At 43.9% G+C, this 24,424-nt stretch overlaps 1 protein-coding gene and 1 long non-coding RNA gene across 8 annotated transcripts in view; both read right to left on the bottom strand.

Annotated features, from left to right (window-relative positions):
- The window catches only part of PHACTR2 (phosphatase and actin regulator 2), a 294,524-nt gene extending 286,645 nt beyond the window's left edge, over positions 1-7,879 (bottom strand). For all 6 annotated transcript variants that reach the window (XM_077999486.1, XM_077999487.1, XM_077999488.1 and 3 more), the window contains exon 1: positions 7,350-7,879. In XM_077999486.1, the coding sequence (XP_077855612.1) occupies positions 7,350-7,566 (217 nt within the window). In that variant the 5' untranslated portion in view covers positions 7,567-7,879. The remainder of the gene's footprint in view (positions 1-7,349) is intronic.
- A 1,682-nt stretch (positions 7,880-9,561) lies between these two features.
- The window catches only part of LOC106998095 (uncharacterized), a 23,959-nt gene continuing 9,096 nt past the window's right edge, over positions 9,562-24,424 (bottom strand). Inside the window, exons 4-8 of one of the 2 annotated variants that reach the window (XR_013416230.1) lie at positions 23,643-23,846; positions 23,332-23,483; positions 19,752-19,932; positions 10,463-10,670; positions 9,562-9,940 (exon numbers count right to left, since the gene is read on the bottom strand). This is a non-coding gene — a long non-coding RNA (uncharacterized LOC106998095). The remainder of the gene's footprint in view (positions 9,941-10,462; positions 10,671-19,751; positions 19,933-23,331; positions 23,484-23,642; positions 23,847-24,424) is intronic. The other variant, XR_001444430.3, reaches the window with a different exon arrangement.

The following is a 24,424-nucleotide window of genomic DNA, read 5'->3' as shown; positions in this document are numbered from 1 at the left end:
GTTTCTACAACCCACCTCAGGGAAGAGGAATTCTAGTCGCTGTGGCCTGCCTTTTGGGAGAAAGGGGAACAGAAGATAGGAGGTCAAGAGAAGGGCAAGAGAAGGTCAGAGAGAGGTTTTACTTCTGAGGCCCTTCCAATGTCCTTCAGTTAGAAATACTCAGCCCATTAAAGCACCACGTTTTGGGGTATTGTTTTCTGAGCCCTGACAGTCCCAACCTCGGTTGTCTGTGCTCTTTCTACCATTGTCTCTGTCTTTCAGTGTTCATGTCAGAATATACTCAGAATATATCCATATCAAACCTGCAAATGCCTTATAAACATCAACTAAATTGTGTGTCCCAGGAAAAAGGCAAACACAGCAACCTCCCATACTCAGTCTCTGCCCAGCTGTCTACTCTCCCTTCTCTCCCAAAAGAACCATGCTCAGAGCCAAAAGCAACTGCTGAGTGTTTTCTGATTATGACAGGTTGTTTCAGGCCTTTGCATGTACTGTTTCCCATCCCCAAACACTCTTCCTCCCCAATCCAACTCCATCTTTCAATTCCTCCTTTTGCATAGAGATAGCCCAGGTTTCACCTCTTCCCCGAGGACTTTTCTCCCCAAAACCATTCCCTACAGCCAATCCTCCTAGGTTCTCCCCCAGGCCCAGGACAGGGTACTAATCATAGCTTACACTTTATTGCACTGCGGTCTTTGGCTTATTGTCCTGTCTTTCCCCACTAAACTGTGAATTCCTGAGGGATATCTTTGCAACCTCTGTGTTAGCTCATTGGCCATTTGTTGTTTGAATGAAGAAATGAGAAATCAAGATATGCCCTTGCCTACAGCATCTTCAGCAGTAGGTAGGGGCCAGAATAAATCCATAGCTTTAATATCTGTCTCAGAGCTGCCATTGATGTACTGATGCAAACTAGAGCTTAACTAGTTTAAGTGAATTAGCCGTTCATGCATCCTCTGAAAACAAGAACAGTCATCATCATCATCATGTTATTTAGTGAGCATGATGCATGGCCTATACCTTAGATCACCAGAGACACTGCTGTATATGGCCTGCCACACCCTTTCTGAGTGTCCTCTCTGTTTTCAGTCTAACTCCAGAATCACAGAATCACATCTGCTCACCTTTGTATGCCCAGTGCCTGGAACAGTACCTGGCACATAGCAGTCATCAATAAAGACTAAACTGAATGAATGGACGAATGGAAACTGGCCAGGCTCAGTCCCTTCTACATGGCCATGTTGGCACTGTGACTTCATGCTCCACAACTGGTTTCGGCTCCAATGGGTATCTATCTGATCAAAGGCAACCAATCCAGAGGCACCTCTGGGGCATATGATCTCTGTCTTGCTGTATAAAGGTGACTTCACACAATAGGTCTAGAGAATTTGAACTATGAAATATGAAGAAATTTCCCCCAGGTGAACACAAGACAAGAGCTAAAAGGAAACAAAGGAAGATTGTTGTCAGGTAGGTAGGACCCCTGAAGTGCCATTTTAAGTAGATGGATGAGGAAGCACCTATGAAGGAGAGATAATCTGTTTTGATTAGAGAGTAAGAAAGCTGGTCAACAGAGAGACAAACAGAAGCTCAAGTCCACTGAGAACATGCCACCTAGGAAAGGGCTAGAGAAAGAGGAATTGGTTGCCTCAATTCCTGACAACTCTCCGGTGTCAGCCCCAGGTCAGGTGCAATCTGACCTAATAAGGGCTTCCTGACTTAACAGGTGAAGCCGATTTTTCAAATGTGCCAAGCTCTGGTACAGAACTGTCGTCAGCTGCCATGGTAACTTGGTGAGAATCAGATAGGAGGTGCCCCCTCTGGAATGAAGGCTGATTGGTGGTCAGGCTCCTGGGTAGGTGAGAAGCCCATGGCCTTTGTGCAAAGAAAAAGGTGCTCTCCCTGGGGGAGAAGGAAGGCACACACGTCCACACCAGGTGCACAGCTTGACCTGGGCAAAGCACAGGCTGGATCTGAGCCCACCAGCACCTGCTCCATCCAGCACCCTCTTGTACTGCCCAAACTGGCCTGGGCAGGGTGCCTTGCTGTTCAGTGACCAGGGAGAGCCTGATAGTAAACTTAGAGCCAGATGGTCTTTGTTTGGAAAAAACCCACTCTGAGTTACATAAATGTAAAGTGAGCAGTTGTTCATTGTTCCTGGCCTAGGGCACCTCCAGCTCAGCTCGTGGCTGGGGCTCAGAAGCCTCTCAGGACCCAGCCACCCTTTCTGGGCACAAAGCATCAAATTAAAGAGTTACAACCTTGGAGGTCAGTAGGAAATACAGTAGAAGCACCAGCAAGGGATGAGCAAGCACAAGCTTCCCCCAGCAGCACAGGTGACCCTCAACAGCAGAACTGGTCTTGGACAGCAGCAACTCATGGCAGTGGCCAGGCAGCAGTGGGTATGAACTGACAGAACATCGAGGTATGTGAGATTTCTCACTTCCACTCAGCACTAAACACACCTGGAATTAAAGACTCGAGAAAAATATCCTGTATTTGCTGTTACCCCATGCCTATATATACCAGGGCATAGGGACACTGAAGAGATGAATCAGTAATAAAAAGATGAGATTGTACTTGCACACTAAGCTAATGAAGTGGTCCATACACCTATACTGCTTTTTTTTGGAGGTGGCTTGAATGGATCTCTGATCTATGCAGCCCAATGTGCAATGTGCAAGACTAAGTGTCATCACATGAAAATGAAAACACCTTTCAGTCCTCCCTATAACCCACACAGGTCCAGAACAGCTCCTGGCACCCAGTAGACCAACAGTCAGTACTTGCAGAATTCGTACGTGGCCTATGCCTTGGGCTGTGTGTCTTCAGGTTCTTTACTTACTAAACACTGTGCTTATGAGAACAGCACATCAGAAACCACTAAAGTTATCAAAGCTCCTTAAGACCGACCAGGATTGGTCTAAAACTTAAGAGAATACCATTACAGCACTTTGGGAGGCCCAGGCGGGCGGATCACGAGGTCAGGAGATCAAGACCATCCTGGCTAACATGGTAAAACCCCGTCTCCACTAAAAATACAAAAAATTAGCCGGACATGGTGGTGGGTGCCTGTAGTCCCAGCTACTTGGGAGGCCGAGGCAGGAGAATGGCGTGAACGTGGGAGGCGGAGCTTACAGTGAGCCGAGATCCCTCCACTGCACTCCAGCCTGGGAGACAGGGAGACTCTGTCTCAAAAAACAAAGATAAAAACTTAAGAGAATATCTGACCATACACACTATGAGAACCTTGTTTCAAGATTTTACTTTAAAAATTGGGTTAAACATCACTTTATTTACAAAGAAATACTGGATTTTAAAAATCCGAGGCTGGGAGCAGCAGCTTGTGCCTATAACACCAGCTACTCAGGAGTCTGAGGCAGCAGGATCCCTAGCCTCAGGGTTTGAGGCTGCAGTGCACGATGGTTGTGCTGGTGAACAGCCATTATACTCCAGCTTGGACAACACAGCAAGACTCCATCTCAAAAAAAGAAAAATAAATTCAGGACTTTTGTTGAATTCCAGAAGTGTGAGTTCAAAAACCATATGGCAAAATGAATCCACATTTTTATAAACTCAATAAAAGAGTTTATTCATTAATTCCACTGTTATTTCAATTCTATCTTTAAAAATTACTTATTTGAAGATATTTTATTTTCTTAACTTTTTGGTATAGATTTTGAAATATAAAACTAGCTTGGGTTTTTTTTTTTTTTTTCTGATAAAGCACATGCATTCTTATGTGAAAAATTCCTTAAGCCACTAGTTAAATAAAACCCCTTGAAGTCTGAGATGCTTTTCTTGACAAAAATCTAGTAATAATGTAGCATAGTCAGGGGAAGCTGATTCTCTTGGTGTACCCTTACAGTATCTATCAACACAGTGCTAGCACAGAACAGGTCTTTAAAAATGTATATTTAGTATTAGACTGACTGTTTGCAGCAGTGGGCAAGATTTTAGAGGCTGAGTTCCAAGTTTTTATTATTCTTTCCTGGAAAGAAGGATGGAGGCGGAGCTGTGGGGGAGGCCAGGGTAATGGTTGCAGGTAGCAAGGATGGTCCGGCATTCTGAAGGGAGGCTGTTCTCTGACCACCCTTGGCAAGCTCTCTTTCTTCCCCTTCTTTTCCATTTTAGGCCACTGTCACTGCAAAAGGTGATTTCCTTTTCCCCTCAACACTCTTCTAAGGACTCACAGCAGGGAGTTAACCCATGATTAGAAATTGTCCCTTACGAAGAACATTTGAGAACTAGCTGGAATCAAAAATAGGAGTGAGGAAGGCTGCTTGGGAGGCTGCAGTAGTAGAGGAGAGGATGTAGCAATAGGGATGTGAGAAGGTACTAAAACAAATTCTTTAAACTTACACTTGTATCACGGTATCACAAGACATACAGCAGCAAGCCAGGGTGACATATATGGCATAGGACAGCAGTTCTCAAACTTTGCTACTCATTAGCATCAGCTAATGGCCAGGATGCACCTGATGCCAATTAAATCAGAATCCCTAGGTGTGTGACCCAGCCACAAGTTGTTTTGTTGTTAACTCCCCAAGCAATTCCTATGTGTAGCCAAGTTTGAAAAGCAGTGTGGGAGAATAGCACTTCTCAAACTGTAAAGTGTCTAAGAACAACCTGGGGATCTTATTAACATGGAGATTCAGATTAAGCAGGTCCGGGATGGGGCCTGAGATTCTGAGATGAGGCCACAGATGCTGGTCCAGGAGCTGTTTTGGCAAAGCTACATATGACCTTGCTCTAGGTGCTGCCTCTGTGTGTGCCCAGAGCTTCTGGGGAAGGACTGTAAATTGGGCTACTATAGTGTTAGGCCAAGGAATGTTTTTACAAGGTGTATAACCTTCTTATTGTGCCTCTGAGATAATTCAGAGATGCCAGCATGGTCATCTTGCTGATTCTCAGATCCATCCTGTATGGCTTACAGAGCCTGTAGAGGCTGTGGGGTATTCTGGAGAAATACTCTGTGTGTCAGTGAAGGACCTGCTCATTCTTTTTCTCTCTGACTCTAAGAGCAGGGAGCTCCTGATCACATTTAGTCTGTTCTTAAAGGGATCCGAGGCTCAGTTCTGAAAATGAAATCAGTCACATGAAAGATGTTCACTCTTCTACATGTGTGCCAGCATCCTGTGGCACAGGGGACAACTGAGCTGAAAGATTTCACTTCCTAGCATCCGTTAAGAGGACACAGAAAAGACAAAGAGTCCTTGGAAGTAAAATAATTTTATAAATTAGAGCCCATGGTTCACATGATGTACACTTTGCACACTTACATTTCAAATGTCTTTGTTGTCCTTTTTCAGCATACAGGCCATAATTTCCATCAACGAAAATGAAAAATGGTGATGCAAGCTATACTTTATCTACAATCACCAACTAGATGAATTCTCAGTGGTCTCTTTTTTTTTTTTTTTTTTTTTTTTGAGACGGAGTCTTGCTCTGTAGCCCGGGCTGGAGTGCAGTGGCCGGATCTCAGGTCACTGCAAGCTCCGCCTCCCGGGTCTCTTTAAAGTCTCTGAACAGTTAATCTTTGTAAAAATCAATCAAAATAATCCATGACTCAAGTTCAGTTTGGCCAACACACCAAGAGCAGGTGGTTAAAAACATTCGGACTCGATGCTTTTCGCAATACAAATTCAGAGGAAGAATCTTTGCACAAATCCCATGATCAGCATCCCACTACCTCCAATCTAACAGTTCTGACTTCTTTCATCCAATGCCATCTACAAAGTCCCAACAGCAATGCTTTCGAGGTTTTTCAAGTACACATGTTGGGTGGCAAAAACAATATGACAAGAATAAGAAGACAGAAGGCTACGGTGAGAGAGTTAGCCAGCTGAAGAGGAGTTACAGGCATGGAAATGTGCTTTTTTGAACAGGAAGCTCAGCTTTAGGTGAGGTCGAGTTAGAGCCCAAAGAAGGCCTGATCCCGGAGCACAGAGCCTGAAAACCAGGGCAGTGGCAGCGGGTACTGTGCACATTCGCGCCCCGGCAGGGGCTTTTGCTGCTGTGGGTAGTTTTGATGCTAGCTAGCTTCATTTCTAATTTCCCAGCTCCCAGGCATCCTACATAGATTGCACATCAGACAACTGATGGAAACTTGACACATCTGGTGGACTTTTAAAAAACAGTCCTACAGTTCTAAGGCTAATGCTTTGTTCAAAAGCAGTTTAAAATGATTATTTAGTCCACATAACCTCCCGATGTGGTAGTACCATACTATGATTCCCACTCTCAATACTGAGATAGGAGAGACAAGGTTACGTGATTTGCCCAACGTCACACAACACGGCCGGCAACATCGGGCTCAGCTGAGTTCCTGATTTTGTCGGTCCTGGTGCACAGGGCACAGGGCAGCCTCTGAGGACACACGGGCCGGTGCTACTGCAGAGGGGCTATGAGGCTTTTTTTTTTTTTTTTTTTTTTTTTTTGAAGACAGAGTCTCACTTTGTCATTCAGGCTGGAGTGCAGTGGTGCACCCTCCGCCTCCCATCAAGCGATGGGATTCAAGCGATTCTCCTGCCTCAGCCTCCTGAGCAGCTAGGACCACAGGCATGCGCCGCCACGGCAGCTAATTTTTTGTATTTTTAGTAGGGACGAAGTTTCACCATGTTGGCCAGGCTGGTCTCGAACTTCTGACCTCAAGTGATCCGCATGCCTTCGGCCTCCCAAAGCGCTGGAATTACAAGCGTGAGCCACCGCGCCTGGCCGAGGCTTTTTCAAATCATGTTAAAGGATGAGAAGCACAAACAGCCCGCCAAACTCTCCCCTGCTCTCCCCATCAACTGCATGGGTTTTGCAAGGAGGAAAAACTCATATCCCGGGTCCTCTTACCAGCAACCCCTAAAAGGCGTCTTTATTTCAGAACTATGAGCAGTTAGTTGGGAAGCCTCCCAAGACCTGCCCTGGCCCCAGCCCACAAAGTGAGGGAACCGCACCCTTCCGAGGGACCAAAGTCGCGCCGAAGACCGAGAAGGTTCTTCTTTCTGATGGAAAAGCCTCGGAAGCCAAGCTGCGGTGCTGCCTGGCGACGTGCAGCCGAGAGGGAGCGCTCCCTACCCCAACCCAGGCTGCACACTCGCCCCGCAAGGCGTGCGCCCACCGGGGCGCACCAAGCAGTCGCCTACTTTTAGCATCTTCCGCCTAGGGTCGCCGAGCCCTGGCGGCCGAGGAGGCGGCGGTGTGGGGAGTTCAGCCTCCGCCCTCCCCTTTACCCCACCCCCACCCCGCCGCCAGCCTGACCGGCCAGTACCCGCGGGCGCCCCGGGTTGGCCGTGTCACCCTCGTGGCCACCTGCCCGCGGCCGGCCCTCCGCGGCCAGTGCCCCGAGTCGCCCTTACCTGAGCCGGAGATGTGGACCCGGAGTGGGCGGCCCCTGCTTGAGGACGACGAGAGGTCGCTCTGCGATCGGCCGCGGGGGCTTGGGTCCCCGGGCAGCCAGTGCGGGGCAGGCGCCGGCGGCGGGGCAGGCGCCTCGGACTGGGGGACTGGGACCGCCACCGCCTGTCCGGCCGGATTGACCGGGAACCCCGCGGGGCGCCAACCCGCCTCGGCCATCGGCTCCCCGCGGCGGGGCCGGAGCACCGGGTGCGGCCGGCGCCGAGGGCTGTGCTGCCAGCTGCTGCCCTGCTCTGCCACACGCACGGCGACCCGGAGGCAGAGAAGGGCGGGGAGGTGGACGCTGGGCGCCGAGGAGCCGAGGAGCCGGTGCGGAGGGCGGGAGGAGGAAGAGGACAGAAAAGTTTGCACAGGAAGGAGCCGCCTACAGCCGGCTCTCGCTCCAGCGGGCGAAAGCTGCAGGGCTCAGAGCTGGGCCGCCCTCGGTGCCCGCGAACCTGCCCGGCTGCTCCTCCCCCAAGCCCCGGGCACTGGCCCCTGGCAGGAGAGCAGCAGGGGGTCCCCTCCGCGGAGCGCTGTTCACCCAGAAAAGCCGAGTTTGGGCTTCAGGAGCTGGGATGCAAGGTCAGAGCTAAAGATATCATTTCCATTGTGGTGGGTGGGGGTGCCATGTACACAGGCGTGAGCCGCCCTGTGAGGGAGCAAGAATGATCATACCCAGTTAACAGATAGGAAACTCCGACGTGAAAATGCATTGCACTTGCCAGGTGGGTTAGGGGCAGATTCTGGAGTCCCTTGTGAAGTGAAGCCTAATGCCCTTCCCCACTCACACCCATACCCCTTGCCCTCAAAGCCCATCTCTACCTCTCACGGTTGCCCACATCCCTGGGTATCTGTCTGCTGGGTGTAGGGAGCAAAAACTAGCTTCCCTCTACCCTTCTAGGTTCTTTGGCTGGTCTATGAATTAAATTGCCATAAGGCAGATTAACAGGACAAAGAAAACCCATTTTAATTACCAACGTTCACATGGGAGTTTCACAAAATATGAGGCTCAAAGGGTCAGATGATTGAAGCTTGTATAGCATCCTGAGTTACAGATAAGAACAGGATCTTGGAATGTGGGGGGTAGGCAGGTGACACAAGTTATGGGAGAGTGGGGGGAGGAAATGGATAAAGAATAAAGGTTGTCTCTTGTGCAAATTTTAAAAAGCTGATCAGGTAATAAGGAGTTGTTTTCTAGCAGAAACATAGGCAATAATCTGTCTGGGCCTGCTGTGATCCCAGATTTTCCCATTCCTGACAGATGAACTCCTATTGGAGGATCTGTCTTTTTTTGGGGCAGGGAGGACGGAGTTTCACGCTTTTGGCCCAGACTGGAGTGCAATGTCTCTATCTTAGCTCACTGCAACCTCTGCCTCCTGAGTTCGAGTGATTCTCCTGCCTCAGCCTCTCGAGTAGTTGAGATTACAGATGCCCACCACCACACCCAGATAATTTTTGTGTTTTTTCTTGTTGTTGTTGTTGTTTTTGTTTTTAGTGGAGACAGGGTTTCACCGCATTGGCCAGGCTGGTCTCGAACTCCTGACCTCAGGGTGATCCACCTGCCTCGGCCTCCCAAAGTGCTGGGATTACAGGCTGAAAGACAGATGAAAGGAAGTTCAGAGAAAGCTCCTTCTTGCAATTGCTCTTCCCCAAGCACCCTCAGTTTGAAGTAACAAGTCTGCCAAAGCAGCATATTTGGGGGCAGCATTTTCTGAACTCCTTCATAAGTAAATACTCAAAGGTCATGTGTAAAAAGCCAGTCTTCTGAGAACTAAATAAATATCACAGATTTGATGTCTGAGTCAATGCTTTCTAACGGAAAGGCAGCTGCATTGATTATAAATATCTTAGCTAATGCCACACCTTGTAGGATTTTGCAAAATGAGCAGTGGAGATTATGCTGATTCAGCTGGTGATTTCAAAACCTAAGCTTTATCGACTTCACAATTAGGCCCCCAAGTTGTGTCTTGCCCAGAATTAAAAGACTGTAAGTCAGGCTCGGGAGTCATCAGTCCTCTGAAAGTTCATGACAAAGGAGGAATGTCCCTTGGTTCACCCACAGACCATAGATAGCCAGTGGGAAGAGATGGAGATATGGGGGGAAAGAAGGTACAGCGCTAGCAATTATACCTGTTAACACACAAACCCTGATTCTAGGTGCTATGTCAGGCATTTTGCACGTACTATATCATTTAATAAGAGAACAAACCTAATCAAGAAGGTAAGAGAAAAGAGGAACAAAAACCACGAGTACATGCTGCAGAAGCACACTGATACACACAAAGGCCTTAGTAGCAACTAGGTCATGATACACACACACACACACAGACAGCTCACCCTTGATCACTTAAAAGGGCTTTCACCTAGAATTCTCACAGGAACTCTGTAGGGAAGATATGATTATTCCATCTTTGCTGCAACAACTGTCCAAATACAGGCCAGACACGGTGGCTCACACCTGTAATCTCAGTATTTTGAGAGGCTGAGGTGGGAGGATCCTTTGAGGCAAAGAGTTCATGTCCAGCCTGGGCAGTATAGCAAGTCCTCATCTCTGCAGAAATTAAAAATAAAAAAAATTTAGTCCAACTGGTGAGGCAAGCCTCTAGTCCTAGCTACTCCGGAGGCTGAGGAAGGAGGATCACCTGAACCCAGGAGTTCAAGGTTACAGGGAGCTATGGTCGTGCCACGGCACACTAGCCTGGGTAACAGTGCAAGAGCCTGTCTCAAAATAAAATAAAATAACGAAATTAATAAATCAAATCTGTCCAAATACAGGTCCCTTTTTACAAAGTCAGCCAATGTTGCCTGGTCTTGCTCTAAATATTTTCTACTAACAGTCTGTTTAAATTTATAGTACTCCAAATGTTGCCTTACTTTCTTGATATCTTGTGTAGTTTATGATAGGAAAACGATATCTCTGGCTTCAGAGAATTAACTATGCATTAGTTTAGACAATAGGTCATTGAAGAGATTGAGAGTGCACTGAGATAGATTTTAATGTTACCCTGAATAAGCAGCATTAGATTACAATGGCACTTCTCAGCACCGTTTGCTATCTAGTGTATTGTATTACCTGATGATGCTGTCTGTATTCCCTCAGTGAACTTCCTCAGCAGGAAGCTCCCCCTTTGCAAGCTGCCTCCTCTGTGGGGCACACATTCCAGTTGCCTATGCCTGGGTCTCACTCCAATTGTCTCTCCCCATTGCTTACAACATGAATGTTCACATCTTCTTCCAGACCGCATGCTTTTTCCTTCTCTGGTTAATCTTCTGTGTCCTTTCTTGTGAAGATACATAAATGAGGAATTAAATGCTTTCAAATACAAGAAGTCTTCTCTGACTCATTTTTCAGTTATTTAGCAATTCATCATTTCAACTTTTATTAGATAATTACATATTTGAGTGCCTTTTTGGACCACGCACTGTCCTAGGCTCACCATATCGTCAAGGAACCTCTCAGCCCTATATTCCTCCATTAATTTTCCCATGACAGTCAATCTTCTAGAGAGAGTAGCATACACTCTAGAGGCTATTCCCAAATTCTTACAGTCCCCCTTCCCTATTCATTCTTCTACCATCTGCATTATGACTACTGCTCACCCTACTGCATGGAACTGCTTTGGTAAAGATCACGTCTGAGCAGCTCATTGTCAAATGTACTGGGAACCTCTCAGGTCTTACTTAATCTGATGTCCCCTGAAACTTTTAACACTCTCGAACACTCACTCCTTTTGTGAGCTCTGCTTCCCTGATTTCTAGGACACTCATCTCCCCAGGTGTTCCTTCAGCCCCTCTGCTTCCTTGTTACCCTCTTGTCAGGGTCTCTTTTTTCCATCTGCCCTTAGGTACTGTTCCCCAGATGTCCAGCATCAGCCCTGTTCTCTTCCCACTTGACATATTTCTCCTGGGAGATCCCAGCTTCAGCTTTGACTTACACACAAATGACTCTCTCCATCCCAGACCTCTCTCCTGAGCTTCAGATCTCAGCATCTATTTGCTTCCTGGGCTTCCCTTCTTGATATTTTATTGGCATTTGGCAGTCAACACTCCCCGAGCTGAACTCCTCCTCATCCGTGAACATGCTCTGTTTATTCTCTTAAATAAGTAAATATCTTAATACCTTAAATAAATATCCTCAGAATCGGTTTCCTCCCTGCTATTCCATTGCCACCTCTTCAGTTTGAGCCTCCATCTTCTGTTCTCTCCTAAAGGGAATCTCTGTTTCTGTACTCACTTTCTTCTACTCTTTCCCTATCCCATTTCAGGAACGATCTTTCCAAAGCACTCACAAGACTTCCCTGCCCCTCCATTTTAATTCCCTCAAAATAAGTGTCTATGAATATACACAGAATAAAGTGTATATTCCTCAGCATGGCATTTCAGGGTTCTATACCTTACCCCAAACTCTTTCCTTGCTGCTATTACACATACTGTGGCAGCTCAGGACACAACACCTCAAAATATGACCGTAGGAGGCCGAAATATGCCACTCTGGGATATACTTCTTTGGCATATTTTGAGCAGGTTATTCTGAGAAACTGCAGACACAGGAGTAGCTCTGAAAAGCTGTCCTTTGGTAAAAGAAATTTACTTCCGTAAAGGAAAACAATTTTTATAGGACTCTCATCAACCAGGGAAGATCTTATGACAGAAGATGAGAATGAAGGTTGACACTTTGCCCAGATGGACTTCATCACAGGCTGTTACAGATTCTTCTGATAGGCTACTCTGAAACAACTTTTATTACCCGAGAGAATTTTTATCCACATAATGAGACAACCTTTGTTTGCCACACGTTTCCTCCCCTCATGGGGACACACATCATGGGGACACACATCCCCATGATGTGTGTCACCACCACTCCCAGAAGCACCAAGCCCCTCTTGCTTTCTGTAGCTCAGGGATACTAAATGAGCTTCAATCATCTGGCTCTTCTTCCAGTCTCAGATTCTGTGGGACTCCTGTACATATATATACAATTAAATATGGTTTTATTTTCCTGTTAATCTGCCTACTGTCCATTTTTCATAGACTCAATTATCACAGCCTCAGAGGGCAGAAAATCTTCCCTCTCTGCACAATACTCCACTCTCTAGCCATACAGACCAATTCATCATTCGCTGAATGGCACCTCCTCCTCCTCTCGGGGTGCCTTTGGACTCCCGTTTCCTTTGTCTGCAGCATCATGCCCCACCTTCTCTAGCATGAACTAATTGACCAACTGTCATTCATCCTTCAAGCCTCAGGTCAAGCGTCTCCTCATCTGTCTTAGTTTGTTTCCTGTTGCTTCTAATAGAATACCTTAAAGTTTATAACGAAAATGAACTTTTCTTATAGTTATGGAGGCAAAGTCCAAGGTCAAAGGGTCACATCTTGGTGAGGGCCTTCTTGCTGGTGGGAACTCTCTGCAGGGTCCAGAGGTGGAGAAGGGCATCACATGGCAAGAGGGCTGAGTGTATTAGCTCACGTCTCTCTTCCCCTGCTTTTGAAGCCACCAATCCCATTCCCATGATAAACCCATTAATCCATGAATGGATTATTCCATTCATTAGGGCAGAGCCCTCTTGATCCAATCACTTCTTGAAGGTCCCACCTCTCAATACTGCCACATGGGGGATTAAATTTCAACAAGAGTTTGGAGGGGACAAATGTTCTTTTTTTCTTTTTTAATATGTATTTTGTATTTCAACAGCTTTTGGAGTACAAGTGGTTTTTGGTTAAATGGATGAATTATATGGTGATGCATTCCAAGATTTTAATGCACCTGTCACTTGAGTAATATATGTGGGAATGATATAGTTTTTATCCCGTGCTCGCCTCTTAACCTCCCCTTTCTGAGTCTCCAAAGTCCATTATATCACTGTCTCTGACTCTGCAGACTCATAGCTTAGTTCCTACTTGTAAGTAAGAACATACAGTATTTGGTTTTCCATTCTTGAGTGACTTTACTTAGAATAATAGCCTCCAGCTCCATCCAAGTTGCTGCAAAAAACACTATTTTGTTACTTTTTATGGCTGATTAGTATTCCGTGTTGTATATATACCACATTTTATTTATCTACTCATTGGTCAATGGACACTTAGGTTGGTTCCATATCTTTGGAATTGTGAATTGGGCTGCAATAAACATATACGTGAATGGGTTGTTTTCATGTAGCGACTCCCAGTAGTAGGATTGCTGGATCTAATGGTATATCTACTTTTAGTTCTTTAAGGAATCTCCACACTGTTTTCCAAAGAGGTTGTACTAATTTACATTCCCCCCAGCAATGTATAGGCATTCTGAAGGGGACAAATATTCAAACCACAGCACCATCCAGGAAGCTTTCCTGACACTTCCCCAACCTCCAAGCCAGGTGAAGTGCCCCTCTTAAACAGCACCATCAGGGTCTTATGTCACTTTTTACACAGGATTGTAATTGCTGGGGTGCTAATCTGTCTCCCCTATTCCCTTTGAGCTACGTTAAGACAGTAAGTACTGATTCTTGCCTTTATTTTCCCAGCACCACTGTGTATCGAATGAACGAATCAACCAATGAAGTCTATTTGGGGAGTAGACATTAACAAATAATTACCTGGCAGTCCATGGCAATTGACAAAACTGAGATTTATGTAGAAGGGCTGAGGAAACTCAGAGGAATAGTCACCTAACCTGCTTGGGGTGGAGAATCAGGGAAGGCTTCCCAGAGGATGTGGCATCTGAAATGCAAAGGCACCCCAGGATGAGGAAGGTCATCTGCAAGGACACAGAGACTTGAGGGACTGGGGCTCCTTTGGACACTGTAGTGGAGCACTGCAGAATAGGAACCCTGTGGGGAGTAGCTCAGTTTTGAACCTGACAAGGTGGACAAAAGTGGGCTAGGATTCACTTTTCAAATACCACTATGTCTATGCAATCCTAAAATGATTAGACATCCTGTTTATTTGAGGTTTTGTTTATTTCCAGTTTTGTTTATCCTGTCCCACCTATGCTATAAGATTTCTTTTTCCTTAGACGTGTCCCTAGGTACCACGGACAACATTTTGGCCAGCACATAGTAAATGTGCCTATTTGACACTGATTTTTTAAAAAGAGGCATACAATACAGCTTTTCAAAGCAAAATGTTTCTAAATGCTATTAGTTTATTTAGCTATTTTCATTGAATACCATTTCCAAAAGGTTAGGGATAAAAACTGAAGGTGAAATAAGCATAGTTTTAATCACATAAGAGTGTTGTAATGCCAAAAGTAAAAAAAAAAAACAAAACAAAAACAAAACTGCACCTCACTGTTTTACCACTCTCTTTAAAGTGATGACTTACATAAGATTATAAAAGAAATAAATAAAAATTTATCAACTAGCTTGTTCCGCCCATTTGTGCTAGGAACACTGTCTTCAACAGGAGCCCAAATGTGGGCTGGGATCTGTCTCATCTCTGGCCAGTGTCTTCCTCCTCCTTGCTGTGCCAGGAGCCCCTCTTAAAGCCACAGTGCCACTTGAAGGGCTCTTTATACATTGCAGATTCACTCACGGAAGGAGGAATTTTTATTCAAAGACTTTGATACATAATGAAAGGTACCCGCATTTCTTAAATTAGACAAGCTAGGGGGCTAAATGACCCTTGTAACTGAATTTGTCCCTGTTTCATCATTAGTCATCTTTAGATGCATGAATGTGGACTTTTCATGGTAATGGAAACAGTTGTGACATTCTGGTTAAAATCAAACTTCCTGAAGGCATTCCTTGAGACAATACCCACCCCCTTCTAACTAATTATTTTTATAATTGCAATTTTCTTTTGCTATCTTCCCCATCCCCCTAATATATTAAAAAGTTTTATTTCTCAGAGTTTATATGCAAAACATGCACATAAAAATATGGTATGTTTTTTTATGAAATATTTTCCCAAAATACTTGGCTTTAGAACTAAGTGTCTTTCACTGACAATAGCATTTCCTTAATATAGGCGGATAAAAATCACTGCAAGTTAGGTAAAGATCAAAATATTATCTGAAAAGAAAGGGCAGAGATCAAAATTGACCATACAAAATGAAAATGAAATAAAGAAATGCAAGGAATCCAGGTAATAAACAGAGTGAGGATAAATCACCATCTGATAGTGAAAGTAGGCCTGCTTTTAAAGTCACTTAAAAAAAAGAGAGAGAAACAAAAAACAGGAAGTTAGTTTTGATAGTCTCTAAGGCCTCTTCTGTTCTGGAATGTGATGCTTCTATGAAATTTATTCTTTGTTTTCATTTTAAAATCGAAGATGAAATTATTTTATGAGAGAGGCCAAAGCTGACTCATAGTTTTTGAGCCCACCCTACCATTTCCCTCTAGAGTACCCAGCGGCATTTCCCTCTAGAGGTACTCTAGAGTACCTCCTTTACCATGATCTCTTCCTCCCACTCTTCCTTTCTTCTTCTTACTCTAAGACAAACTCATAGAAGTAGAGTGTAGGATGGTGGTTATCAGAGACTGGGGTGCTCAACAGGTCCAGGGTTTCAGTCCGACAGGAGGAGGCATAAGGTCTGGTGCTGTATCTCAACAGCACGGTGACTATCCTTAATAATGTATATTTTGGAATAATGAAAAGAGAGCATTTTAGGTGTTCTCACCACAAAGAAATGATAAATATTTGGGCCAGGTGCTTATGCCTGTAATCCTAGCATTTTGGGAGGTTGAGACAGACAGATTGCTTGAGCCCACGAGTTCAAGACCAACCCGGGCAACATGGCAAAACCCCATCACTACAAAAAATTACATAAAAATAACCAGGTGTGGTGATTGCACCTGTAATTCCAGAGACTCTGGAGTCTGAGGTGGGAGGATCACCTTAGCCCACGGAGGTAGAGGCTGCAGTAAGCCATGATTGAGTCACTACACTCCAGCCTGGGCAACACAGTGAGACCCCAGATCAAAATAAGATAAATATTTGCAGTAATAGATAGGCTAATTATCTTGATTTGATCATTCCACAATCTATACATGCTCTGAAACATCATGCATGCTATAAATATATGCAATTATTACTTGTCAATTAAAAATACAATAACACATAAATAAATTAAAACAGCTACTATGTCCTAATAGGCTCAGGCTCTGTGCTGGGCACACAGAAGTGAATAGAAATCTCTCTAATCTTGGACTAGCAACATAGGAGACAGGGGTGTACAAACTACAGTGGAGAGATAAAGGAGCGAACAGTTGGCCCTGTTGGGGTGAGTCAGGAAAAGTTTCAGGATGCAAGAAGTGGCTCATACAAGTGAGCAGGGATAAAAAAGAGGAAGAGGTAGGGAAGGCACCCCATGTAGGGAAACTACCATGCATGCGGGCCCAAGGCAGGAAAATGGAAGCAAAAAGGAGGGAAGTGAGTATGGCTGGAGCCTTGGAGAAAAGCGGGAACGTGCTGGAATGTGAAAGAGGGCTGTAAAAAGATTTAGGCACAGAAGAAACATGATCAGCGTCACTATCTTTTGCTTCAGTTTTGATACCTCAATTTGATCCCTAAGTAATGCGTACGTTTAATTTGTGGTGTTGTTTTCAGGATTGAAATTCGTGCATATAAAGCACTGGGTGTAATGAATGGCGGGTAGTAGGAGCACAATACAGTGCTAAGACATTCAGGATACACATTCTATTTCTTTGTTTCTATAAATCACAGCTAGCTCAGCTCCTTCTACAAACATTGCCAAAAGACATTTTCCAGGATGCCTTCCTTGTCTTGAATCAGACAGGAACTTTTGGGCTTATGGGTCTAGGAAGACAGGAGGCAACTGTGTTGATTGTTAGCCTCAGCGACTGCTGCTTCTGCAACTCTAGCTCTCTCATTGAAGGCAAGTGATTCACTAAGGACTCCTTCCATCCCTGCTAGACTCAGCCACGGGTTTTTTTTTTCTTTTATATTTGTATTTTTTAATTGACACACAATAATTGTGCATATTCGTGGGGTACATAGCGATGTTTCAATACATATAATGTATATGATCACATCAGGGTAATTAGTATATCCCTTATCCCAAACATTTATCATTTCTTTGTGTTGGGAACATTCAATATCCTCCTTCTAGCCATTTGAAACTATATAATATGTTATTGTTAGCTATAGTCATCCTATAATGGTATAGGACACTATAACTTATTTCTTCTGTCTAGCTATAATTTTGTACCCTTTAACAAATCTGTTCCTATTCCTCCCTTCCCTCTACTCTTTCCAGCCTCTAGTATCTTCTGCTCTACTTTTTACTTCTGTGAGATAAACTTTTTTTAGCTTCCACATATAAGTGAGAACATGCGGTGTTTAACTTTCTGTGCCTGGCTTTATTTCACTTAACATAAGGTCCTCCAGTTCCATCCATGTTGCCTCGAATGACAGGATTTCATTCTTTTTATGGCTGAATAGTATTCCATGGTATATATACACTACATTTTCTTTATCTATTTATTTGTTGTTGAACACCTAGGTTTCACAGCGTCCTTTGAGTAGATCTCCAAGACAACTCAGAAATCACTCCTGCCATGTCCTCACTCCTCAGAGATTGCTGGGGAGTACTAACGTGCCCGTCACTAAGATGCCAGAGGTCATGACCCCATTCACAGTCAGGAGGTGGGGATGTCAACACAGCTGGGGATTGGGTCCTCCTTAGTCCCACCCTCAAAACACTAAAGTCAATTGTTGGTGGGAATGCAAAAGGGCCCCTTTGGAAACTAGTCTGGCAATTTCCTAGAAAGTGAAAAGTAGACATATCAAATGATTCAATAAACCCACTCATGGGTATTTACCCAAGGGAAATGAAAACTTATATTCATGTAAAACTCTGAAAGCAAGTGTTTATAGTGGCTTTATTAATAGCCTCCCCAAACTGAAAACAACCCAAATAAGTACATCCAACAATGGAATACTGCCCAGCAATACAAAGTAGGAACTACTGCTACACACAACATGGAAGACTCTCAGGTACTTACACTAAGTGAAAGCAGCCAGGCTCAAGAGATACTATATTCATACTATATTGTTACATGTAAATGACATTCTGGAAAAGGCAAAACTATAGGGACAGAAAAACAGATCAGTAGTTGCCCGTTATTGGGAATGGAGGAGGGGATGACTCTTTAGGATAATGGAACTGTTGTAAATCTTGATTGTGGTGGTGATTACATAACTGTATTCTTCAAAAGTCAGAATTTTGTGCCCAAAAGATAGAAATTATGAAGAGAAGCTATGTAACTTCCTTTTGCACATCACAGGTCCCTATAACTCATGTGGAAAGTGTGGCCCCAGAGGGAGATATCAGGCTTTCTGCTGAGAAGGTGGGTGGGTGCTTCAGATAGAATTAATGAAAACATAACATAAAATAAACATGATGAACAAAATATCAAACTTTAAATAGACAGGATCTGACATCGAACTGGCCTCATTTGCTCAAACCTCATCCCAGCCTTGGCAAAACTTCATGTTTAAAAATAGCTAGGCAGACAGCTATAGTTTGAGTACTTGATTTTTTAAAACACTGTATTAAATTAAAGTTATTATTTATCTTGATTACTGAGTTTTTTTTGTGTTTCCTTCTATTTTGTTCCTGGGATGAGAGTCTCACTTGCCTGACTCCAGTCCCTATCTTATTTGAGTGATTATGTGGAAAGGAGGAAATAGAGACGCATTCATTTGAACCCCAAGCGTGCAGAGCAAGCCATGCTTGTTTCAATGATCACAGGTTTCAGATTAAGCCTGGTCCTCCTGCCTTCAGAGCGGCTGCCTTCATTTATGCTAGAAGATGATGGACAGATCTGGGCCAGCAGAGACCTCTGAGTGAGCTGCATCTGAACTCTCCCACTCGGAAGACTCTGAGCCTTAGGCATGTTCCTGCATTTCTGAAAAGGGAACGATGCTATCCAACCTACAAGGCTGTTATAAAGACTAAGACATCATCTGCAGTGCCTAGCATATGGATTGCACAGTGGGAGGCACTTAATAAATAGGAAGTATTTGAATGTCTGAGATGCATTTTGCCAAAGTCATTCATATGATGAAAGGTTCATATTTTACAAAGTAAAGACAAGCAACATCAACAATAACAATGACAAAAACAAAACAGTATATTATCCACTTGGAGTTACAGGAGCTCCAGAGAAGTAGAGAGGGAGGCAGGGCAGGAACCATGACCAGAAGCTTTGTGGTTTCTCCCTCAGACAGTGTTCCCAGAAAAACAACTCTCTCTGTCTTGCCTAATTCTCTGAACAGGTGGACATTTGCATCTATAACAATATCCACATTCACAATGGGGTTCTAGAGCTCCTGGTTTAGAGAGATCAGAGAGAGCTCAAGTAAGGGGCATCACTGAGGCCCCTCAGACCCCCTGACCTCTTTGCTGTGCTTCTCACCTTCTCAGGAATGAGAATTGAATCTCAACCTTCAAAGCCTCCATACGACCCAGGGGTGACAGTTCTGGATCTGGCAGAAGTTCTTCTGTTTTGTGGCATGAGGATGGTCACTTGCTTTGTTCAGAACTGAGGCAGATGTTTCTCTCTTTGCAAGATCTGCTGTTACTTCCACTGGAATTTGCTAGGAAAGAACAAGGTGGCTGGGGCCAAGCTGACATCTCACCTAGAAGTGCTCGATTCATGTTCTCTGAGCAAGAGTGTATTAGTCCATTCTTATGATTCTAATAAAGACATACCCAAGCTGGGTAATTTATAAAGGAAAGAGGTTTATTTGACTCACAGTTCCACAGTGCTGGGGAGGCCTCAGGAAACTTACAATCATGGCAGAAGGGGAAGCAAACACGTACTTCTTCACATGGCAGCAGGAAAGAGAAGTGCAGAGCAAAAGGTGGGAAGCCCCTTATAAAACCATCAGATCTTGTAAGAACTCACTCACTATTATGAGAACAACAGCATGGGGGTAACTACCCTCATGATTCATTACCTCCCACTGGCTCTCTCCCATGACACCTGGGGATTATGGGAACTACAATTCAAGATGAGATTTGGATGTGAACACAGCCAAACAATATCAAAGAATATATTATGATCCATGCTGATATTAAGGAAAATTATTCTGCCTTGGTATGAGGTGGATTGTGAAAGAGAAGGACAAGATTTGCTGATTTATTCAAAACATATTTACTGCATGCTTACAATATACTGGCCCTCTTCTAATCAATGACTGTATTGTAGAGAGCAAAGTAGACAAAGTTTTGCTCTCAAGAGACTTCAATTCTAGAAGAGGCAGATTGTGCTGGGCAGAAAATGGCCCCTCAAAGACATCCACATCCTGGGCCAAGTGCGGTGGCTCACGCCTGTAATCTCAGCACTTTGGGAGGCCAAGGTGGGCGGATCACAAGGTCAGGAGTTCAAGATCAGCCTGGCCAACATGGTGAAACTCCGTCTCTACTAAAAATACAAAAATTAGCTAGGTGTGGTGGCATGCCTGAAATCCAAGCTACTCGGGAGACTGAGGCAGAAAAATTGCTTGAACTCGGGAGGCGGAGGTTTCAGTGAGCCGAGATTGTGCCACTGCACTCTAGCCTGGGTGACAGAGCAAGACACCATCTCAAAAAAAAAAAAAAAAAAAAAAAAAAAAAAAAAAAGACATCCATATCCTAGTCCTTGTAATCCATAAATATGTTGTTACATGGTGAGGGGGAATTAAAATTGCAGCTAGAATTAAAGTTGCTAATCAGCTGACCTTAAAATAAGATTATCCTGGTTTATCTAGGCGAGCCCAATGTAATCACAAGAGTCCTTGAATGAGGAAGTGGAAGGCAGAAGAGTGAGACCAGAGAGATGGCATCATGAGAAAGACTCAAGCTGCCTTTGCTGGCTTTAAAGATCAAAGAGTCCACAAGATGAGAAATGAGGGCAACCTCTAGAAGCTGAAAGAGGTAAGGAAACAGATTGTCCCCTGGAGCTTCCAGAAATAATGCAGCCCTGGCCACAGTAACTTTATCTCAGTGAGGCCCATTTCAGATTTCTTTCCTCAGGAACTACAAGATGATAAATCTGTGTTTTCAGCCACTAAGTTTATGGCAATTTGCTACTGCAGCAATAGGAAACTAACAGAGAACCAAATAAAATGAATGAATGAATGACATAATGTCAGGAAACAGTAAGTGCTCAGATGAAAACTAAAGCATGGCAAAGAGATGTGTAGTGAAGGGAGTGAGTGATGGATGATATAACGGAAGTGATGTTTTTGAAAGATGAATGTGAGCTCCAGAGAGGTTAGAGGTGGGGAACTTGGAAACGGAGCCAAGTGATGTAGTCACATGACACGACCGAGACCCCCAGAAGCAGGCAGGGCTGGGCAGGCTCTTTCATGGGTCCCCCAATAGCCAAATCGTGGGGCTGAGTTGGTTGCTTTATGTTCCACACACAATACTCATAAGAAAGGTCTGGAAACAAAATTTAGTGCATAAGAAAAGAGAAATTGACCTAATCTTTTAGGCAACTCATTTGAGAATCCATTAACTTCTTCCCTTATGCACTTGGTCTAATCCAATACTGAGTCATTTCTTTGATTCATTCTTTTTTTTCTTTACTTATTTGTTGGTTTATTCACTTATTCATTAACTCATCCAATCAATAAGTATTTCCTGAGCACATTACCAAGCCTTGGGAGCACAATGGCGAGAAAAACAAATCTGGGCTCTGCCTTCATGAAGCACACTGTTGATTCTGCTGAAGGTTTAATATAAAAACATTAAACGACCACTAAGTTTGGCATCCACTAATCAAAACTGGCACTGGCCTAGTCTTCCTTAAAATAGCTCTGGTCCATTCTTCTCTCTGCAACTCCACTGCTACAGCCTTCTCTTACCTGGAAGAAATGGTCTCTAAAGGGGGTTTCCCCACCTGTGTCCAGACCCTCTGCCTCACATCCTCCCTCTGCAACACATCCTCCTGCAACACATCCTCCTGCAACACACCCTCCCTTCCCCACCTGCATCCAGAACCTCTGCAGCACATCCTCCCAAACACAGTCAAAATAGTCTTTTTAAGAAACAGATCTGCCCCATCACTCTTCTGACTACAATCCTTCAATGGCCTCTCATTGTCTACCCAAACTGATCCAAGCCTCCCCATGTTGTGGCATATTCCTCAGCCTTCTGGTATCCTATCTGCTTGACTTCAGAAGGTGCTTGTGTCTTTCCTGCACTAGCACCCTTGCCCAAGCTGCCCTCTCTGCTTAAAGTGCTTTGCATTTCTTCCTAGACAGTCTGCTGGACAGTCTGGACAGCAAATGTGTAGTGGTTGAGAGCAGAGAGTTCATAAGCCCAGTGGCCTACGTTCATTTAAATCCTGGTTCTGCCACTCAGTATAGCTGAGTGACTTTGGGCAAGTGAGGCAACCACTCTTTGTCTCAGTCCCTCATCTGTAAAATGAGTGTAGCAATATGATAATAGAAACGATCACAGGTTGGTGAGGAGCTAAGATATGTAAGTAAAGCACTCAGAACACTATCTGGCATACACACAGAAGCAGCTAATAGGAATTAGTTATTCTGTATCTCCCAATGCTCAGCACCTCTACCCTGCACACATTTCGATAATTGTGCTTTTGGTCCTTATTGCATTTATTGATTTTCGTGTCGGCTTGGCTCTTCTAGACTGTCAGCTTTTTAAAGTCAAGGATGGCCTCTGATTCATCCTTGAATCTTCTGGACTTGGCACATTTGTTAGTATATGTTAGGTGTTCAAAATTAATTTGTTGAATGAATAAATTTAATAAAACGTGATTTTTAAAAGAATATATGAAATAATTGAAAAAAATCTTGTTATTTTGAGCATGTCACAAGCTATTATGAAGTATATAAATCAAATGGAGAAATTTTATGTTTTCTATGTATCCATAAATTTAAGATCACTTTTTAACATTTTCAACAAAAGAAGGGAAATCTGGGAAATCCTCATGTTTTATGTTGCTCAGTCACGGATTTTAAAAAATTCGATATGGATCTTACCTTCTAAAACAAACAAGGCTGTGCACTCCGTAATCCCAACTCTTCAGGAGACTGAGGCAGGAGGGTCACTTGAGGCCAGGAGTTTGAGATGCAGCATGCCATGATCACACCTGTGAACAGCCACTGCACTCCAGCCTGGGCAACACAGCGACCTAGTCTCAAAAACAAAACAAAACAAAACAAAACAAATAGCAGTTTTCAAAAAATTGTAATGAATGTTTCATTTTTATGATTCCATTTTGCTTCACACGCTGATGAATAATCTACATGGCTTACTTATTTTTTTTAACTAATAACAAATAGAAACTTACTTCTGGCAGTTCTGGAGGCTGGGAAGTCCAAGGTCAAGACACCAGCTGATTTAGTGTCTGGTGAGGACCCACTTTCTGATTCATAGATTGCACCTTCTTGCTGTGTAGTATTTGGGCTGTCTCCTGGGTCCTGCAGGAGCAATCTGCTTCCTTCAGGGGGTCTGTGGATTCTCTTGGCTTTCTTGGTATAATCCTGCAGTAGTTCTGGAGCAAAAATCCACAATATGAGTCTCCACATGCTGCTCTGTCCCTCTGAGTGTGAGCTGCAATTTAGTCCTGCCTCCTATCTGCCATTTTCCTTCCCTGATTCCATGGTTTACATTTTAATATTTTATTAATAAAAGTAACACATCTTCTTTGGAGAAAATTAGGAAAATAAAACACAGAGAATGAATCTTATGCAGATATTTAAGGGAGTCTTACTTTTTTGGGATGAACATTGAGCAGTTCTGTAGTCAGATAATAATATGAGCTTTCCTGATCTTCACAGAATGAATCAAGTTCTTTCTGTTAAGTTCTCAAGTATCAACATCCATGGATACAGAGGGTGTTTTTTAAGGCAATGGGATGTGGCCTCCATCTAGAGACTTCAAGAGATTGGAGTCATGTGTATTAAACAGCCTGCCAAAGGGATTCTTTGGACAATTGGAAAAAGGTGTCTCTAGCTTGGGACCAGTCTGCAGGGCATGGCTTTTCTTTTCTTTTTTTTTATTTCTGTAAGTTTTATTTCTGAACCTTTAGTAACCCCAAAAGGCATGTGATTGTGTTAGTTTACATAAGTT

The sequence above is a fragment of the Macaca mulatta genome, chromosome 4 (genome assembly GCF_049350105.2).
Source record: "Macaca mulatta isolate MMU2019108-1 chromosome 4, T2T-MMU8v2.0, whole genome shotgun sequence".
NCBI lineage: Eukaryota > Metazoa > Chordata > Mammalia > Primates > Cercopithecidae > Macaca > Macaca mulatta.
Note: the sequence above shows the minus strand (reverse complement) of the source record. Positions and strands in the feature narration are given on the sequence as shown.